At 35.4% G+C, this 5,927-nt stretch overlaps 1 protein-coding gene across 1 annotated transcript in view; it reads left to right on the top strand.

Moving 5' to 3' along the window:
- Positions 1 to 4,259, top strand: part of LOC103811444 (melatonin receptor type 1A-like) — a 49,578-nt gene extending 45,319 nt beyond the window's left edge. Inside the window, exon 3 of the mRNA XM_009084418.1 lies at positions 3,391 to 4,259. Coding sequence (XP_009082666.1) covers positions 3,391 to 4,259 — 869 coding nt within the window. The remainder of the gene's footprint in view (positions 1 to 3,390) is intronic.
- The last annotated feature ends 1,668 nt before the right edge of the window (positions 4,260 to 5,927 follow it).

Here is a 5,927-nt window from a genome sequence, read left to right as displayed (position 1 = left end):
AAACACTTGTTTGTTTTCTGTTGCTTTAATGCAGTTTTGTATTCAGCAGGTAGGTCTGATGTTGCTATGTGTTTATTGAGCAGAAAGAAATCTTTTTCAGTAAGGGTGGTGAAAATATTTAATGGAACATTGCTTTAGACAGCATCTAAAAGCATAACTTGCTGAAGCTGGTTACCAGTAGATTACCTTTCTCCCCACATACATCTATAGCACAACATGTGCTTAAATTTATTAAAGCTTATTTGACTTACGTCAAAGTCAAGAAATTCAACCTGTGCCTTCTCAGTTCAGCCAGCTGGTGAAAATGCATAATAATATATGCCTTAGTTACGTGAATCACATTTTTTTTTCACAGCAATGTAATGTTACTGTCCAAAGAGAATGAATAGTTATTGTTCAAGGAAGTGTTATTCAAGGTTTTGATTTTGCGGCCGTTTTAAAGGGTTCACTGTAGAGCTTTAGGCTTCATCTATAGCATTCTGTTCAAATCTAACTCTGAAGCTAAAAATTAATTTTTTTCCAATATGTATTTTTATGGTACTTACCTCTATAATACTAAGTGTTCTAGAAACATGACTTTAATTTCACAATGTGCCATTAAATATATGGGAATTTCATAAATTATCAATATTTTCCACTGATGATTTCAGATCCAACTTCAAAGTCTGAAACAATCAACCTTAAAATATACAGCAAACATACTGATCCCCAAACTTATTTTACTTGAATTTTCTATTCCATCTTAGCAACAAGGTTTCTGTGCTCACAAGGAAAATGTGTCTGAACTCAAGTTTGAATTTAACCCTTCATGAAAGGCAGGTTAAAAGTTCTCTCTGCAAGCAGGTATCTAGTTTTCAAGCTGTTTCTGGTCCAATGCTTTGGTCATTCAGCTGACATGCTAACCATGAGCTGGCAACCTGGACCCTGGTTTCCAAACTCATGGGTTTTGTTGTTTTGTTAGTTGGGTTTTTTTATGTGACCTTTTTTTAAAAAAAAGAAAAGCTCCCAGGATATCATGCTAGCCTCCAGTTTTCATATGCAACAGCTTGTGTTTCAAGAGTTTCAGTTTGTCACTCTACAGCAGCCAACTGAGAACATAAACTAGGAAAACCATGGTGCATGAGTTTATGGAAGCCTGAAATTTGGCTAATTCAGACACAGAGCCTATTCTTCCTAGATTCAAATGTTAACAAAGCTAAAATTTCAGAGAAAAGCATACCACCTGCCACATTTCAACAAAGGGGAAAACCCCTCCCAATTTTAGCTTTGTCCTTATCATTTTGCTCAAGTGAGTAAATAATGACAATATTAGAATATTAATGGAGAGAACCAGCAGAAGTTCCAGAGCATGGCAGAGAAAAGAAGTTTGGGATGGGCAGTCTCCAGCTAAGGAGAAAATTAATAAGCAAATATAAATAGAATTCTTTTAAGTATTATATTTAAATAAGTGCCTGGAGTTTATATGTTTTTATTTCATCAATCCTGCAATATTCTGGACAGGGGGAACAGTCCTGGCAACAGCAACTTTTCATTCACTTTCCACTCCTTGATTCTTAAGACAGACACAGAGAGCAGTGAGTTCCATACAGTTTCATATTCTTGTATCACTTACCACTACATCAAGAGTAAATTCTGAAAGCAATGTTTTTTTTCCCATGTTGTCTTCTGCTTAAAGGAGCTCTGATGTTTGTGCTGAAATGATCTGGAATTCTGCCAAGGGCTTCAGGATAAGCATATTTCAGTCTGGCAGTGAATTCCCAGTCAAAGAAGAAACAACTACAGACACTATCATGAGAAAGTTATTTTTAAACCCAGATACAAAATCTATGAAAACTAGTATAGCAGTCTTTTATTTGAGGCTATTTGTTCCAGCTGCCATTATTACAAATATCAAATGTGGTACTTTGTGCTTGTATCAAAATTTAAACACCAATTAACTATTTTAGGATGCTCCTAACAGTCTAGTGAGTGTTAGTAGCATCCTAAGATAGTTAATTTCTGTTTTTCTATGTCAGTGTTTTCAGATTTAATATTTCTACCTAGCCTTTTAAAGCCAAAGATTAGTGAGAGATATATTTAAAAAGTAATTTTGAGAACTATAGCAACTAAAATACCCTGTTGGTCCATAGATGCTTTAACCTTTTCTTTTAACCTGTTTTTATCTGTGTGTATTTTGTCTCCTCAAAACAAATGCATTAAACAGTTCACCAAGCCCACTTTGGGTTAACAATGAAATTCTACATCATCTGAAACTAGCAATATATTTTATTACAGGTTGCAATAGAAGCTGATATTTCATCTTCCATGAATAATGTCAGAATTCCAAAACAGAATCTCAAACACGCAAATGCCTGTCTATATGTGCATCTACATACCTGCATACCTGCAAGTATATGTACACATGTATAGCTTTCTGTAGTTATGGACATGAATAACTAGGCCAATACATGTTAATAAACTATATCAATGTATCTTGTGAGCTTCTTAGAAGCTAGAATGGTTGGGAGGCATTCAAATGAGTTATCATTTAAGCAACTGAAAAAAGAATATATAATCTCTGCTGAAAACATGAATTCAAAACATGATGGATTCCATTGTCTTTGAAGAGCAATTAGGGATTCTATCATCTCCCTTTGTTTAAAAAAAATGAACCAAGAGAATGTTTCTTTGCTTAATTTTCCAGTTTGGAGGCAGAGAAGAATGGGGCATCAACACTGTCTGGGAACTGTCTAGGTCACTGCTCACTATTGCTTTTTTATTGAAGAGCGTGTCTCATTTTGGGGAAGACAACTAAGTCTGTGTCAGCTAGACTCTTAGAAGTTAAAGTACTCTTAGTTAAGTGCTAGCCAGCAGATTCAAAGAGAGTAGCTGTAAAAGTCACATTAAAGCCATGGAAGCTTGAAATATAAATGGGAAAAAAAGGATTTTCATTTCAGGACTGGAAAAGTTAAAATATAATGTAATGAAAGAGAATTAAATTAAATAAGGAAGGTAAATGTGAGTTTCAAAATTTATTAGTAATATAATTTCTGCTGATTTTTCAAGAAAGACTGCTTAAAACCAAAGCAAGGCTTAAAGTTATGAATATTTTAATTTGATATGATTCTAAGTGTGTGTGATTGGAAGAATTCAAATAAATGACATGATGAAAGTAGTAGGTCATGGCAATTAAGTTTAAAGACAGTTTTCTTGAAAACGTTGCGTCGTTAAGCTGTATTTTTAGACTAAAAATAAGCATTTTGTTTTGACATATGAATTTTGATCTAGAAAGTAGAAACTAACTGCATTTAAAGTGTTCCACTATGGGTACTCATTAGTATATTGAGAGCAGAAGTGGCAGAAAAGAGCAAAAGAAAAACTAATACTTACCTTTTTGTATTTATTTTACAGGAAATGTGTTTGTTGTAAGCCTGGCAGTTGCAGACTTGGTTGTAGCTATCTACCCATATCCACTGGTCCTCACATCTGTGTTTCACAACGGATGGAAACTGGGATACCTACACTGCCAGATTAGTGGCTTCTTGATGGGCCTAAGTGTCATTGGATCAATCTTCAATATTACAGGCATCGCTATCAATCGGTACTGCTATATCTGCCACAGTCTCAAATATGACAAGCTGTACAGCGACAAGAATTCTTTGTGCTATGTTGTTCTTATATGGGTCCTAACATTTGTTGCTATCGTGCCCAACCTGTTTGTGGGATCGCTGCAGTATGACCCCAGGATTTACTCATGTACATTTGCACAGTCTGTGAGCTCAGCGTATACAATAGCAGTTGTGTTTTTCCATTTCCTGCTTCCCATAGCTGTAGTTACTTTCTGTTACTTGAGAATATGGATCCTTGTTATTCAGGTAAGGCGAAGGGTTAAACCAGATAACAAACCCAGGCTGAAACCACATGACTTCAGAAACTTTGTAACCATGTTTGTGGTATTTGTACTGTTTGCAGTCTGCTGGGCTCCTTTGAACTTCATAGGCCTTGCTGTAGCTGTCAACCCAAAAACTGTAATCCCTAAGATTCCAGAATGGTTGTTTGTATCTAGTTATTATATGGCATATTTCAACAGTTGCCTTAATGCTATAGTCTATGGACTCCTGAACCAGAACTTCAGAAGGGAATACAAGAGAATTGTTGTCACCTTTTGTACAGCAAAAGTTTTTTTCCAGGATAGTTCTAATGATGCAGGAGACAGAATGAGAAGTAAACCTTCTCCACTGATTACAAACAACAATCAAGTGAAGGTGGACTCAGTCTGAAAAATGTGAATCTTATTATTGTCACTCAACAGCATCCAAATAAAGTATCTGTTTTATTAGACCTACTGTTAAATATTATAGTGAAATATATCCTCTACACTGAAAGCACTTTGATCAAATTCCTTGCATGGTATTTGGAAGCTCATTAGTCTTGACATACAGATCTTATCATACAATGGTATATTTCTTGTATAATGACATAATGATATCCTTGAGGGAACAACAAGATATGCATGGATACTTTTCTTTCTTTTTTTTCTTAAATGGAGATAAACACTTAGAAAGAGATTGAAACAGAAGTATCCACACTGCCTGGTGCAGTAAAACAAATCATAATATAATTCCTGCCACTTTCTTCTTGCTTCTTCTGGCCAGGTTGTATCCTGATTCTAAAACCTCTGAAAACTTATTTTACAAGATAAAATCAGACTTTTATGAAATATATTAGGAGATGCGAAGTGGAAAATGAAGGTAATTGAAAATTCATTAGGATTTTTGATACATACCTCTATCTATATTGCTTTGCTCCTATTGTGGACATGATTATTCATTTTTTGGATATTAAACCTCACCAGACCTCCTAGGAATGACATTCTCAATTGACTTCTCAATTTTAAAATAGCTTTTAGGAGGAGAAACCTGCCTGACTGATTATCTTCAATGCTTCAAGGGCAGGAGGATAAACAGCAAGGAAAGAAAGGAGCCATGATTCATCAGCTCAATCTGTTTCAGCATGAAAAAAGGTGTAGGAAGATTAAGAAGAGAAATTAAATGACCATTATTTCTGAAGAGATGGTAACTCACGAAATTGGGAAGCGCCCCAGAGGAGTTTCTGGGGAAACTCCTCGAAACATAAGCAAGGAAGGACTGTTAGATCTCACGGTGGGTGAGGATGACACTTTTGTCTGGTTAGTGGAATCTTAAGCTCATGAAACTCTGGCAAATGAGACATATTTATAGATGAATATCTTTCTGACCTCCTGAGAATAGCCTGATATTAGAGGTTATTTTGCAATCTGACACAGATAAGCTTTTCAAATTGATAATTAGGTGTTTACCACAATTATGAACAGAGTGTAATAACCTAGAACAATTAGATGCCTTTAAATAATAGAAAAGAGAATATACTAATTATGACCCTGGTACAAGGAGGACCACATAGGCTTTCAGGATAGAACCTATTACGTGGACTTTCCACAGACAGCAGGCACCTCTTCAATGAGGGGAAACACACTGTGAAGTGAGGAAGAACAGCTAGACAGCCTGTCTCCTGCAACAATGAATCTCTGTTTATAATGAAGTCCTCTGGCGGAGAAAAGCAATTCACAACAATAAAATTCACCTTCAAATTGACCTTAAAAAGAAGGAGCATTTAGTTCTGGAAAGAAGCTCCAACTGTCATGCTCAAGTGTTCATACCTACAGTGATGTTCAAGTACACTTGAGCTTTTTCCAAGCCAATTCCAACAATTTCAGATGGACTAATAGTTTCTGAATAGCCATCAGACTTCTGTTAATCTATGTTAAAATGTGAATTTTACCTAAATAGTTATTTTAAAATATTATTTACTGTACTGGAGGTTTTCTGGAGCTTATATATCTTTGAAAACAACAGTCATTCTATGTCATAGAACTCCATAAACTGCATACAGATCTAACAGCATTTCAT

Source organism: Acanthisitta chloris, unplaced genomic scaffold (genome assembly GCF_000695815.1).
Source record: "Acanthisitta chloris isolate BGI_N310 unplaced genomic scaffold, ASM69581v1 scaffold16011, whole genome shotgun sequence".
Classification (NCBI taxonomy): domain Eukaryota; kingdom Metazoa; phylum Chordata; class Aves; order Passeriformes; family Acanthisittidae; genus Acanthisitta; species Acanthisitta chloris.
This window is presented reverse-complemented; position numbering and strand designations above follow the sequence as displayed.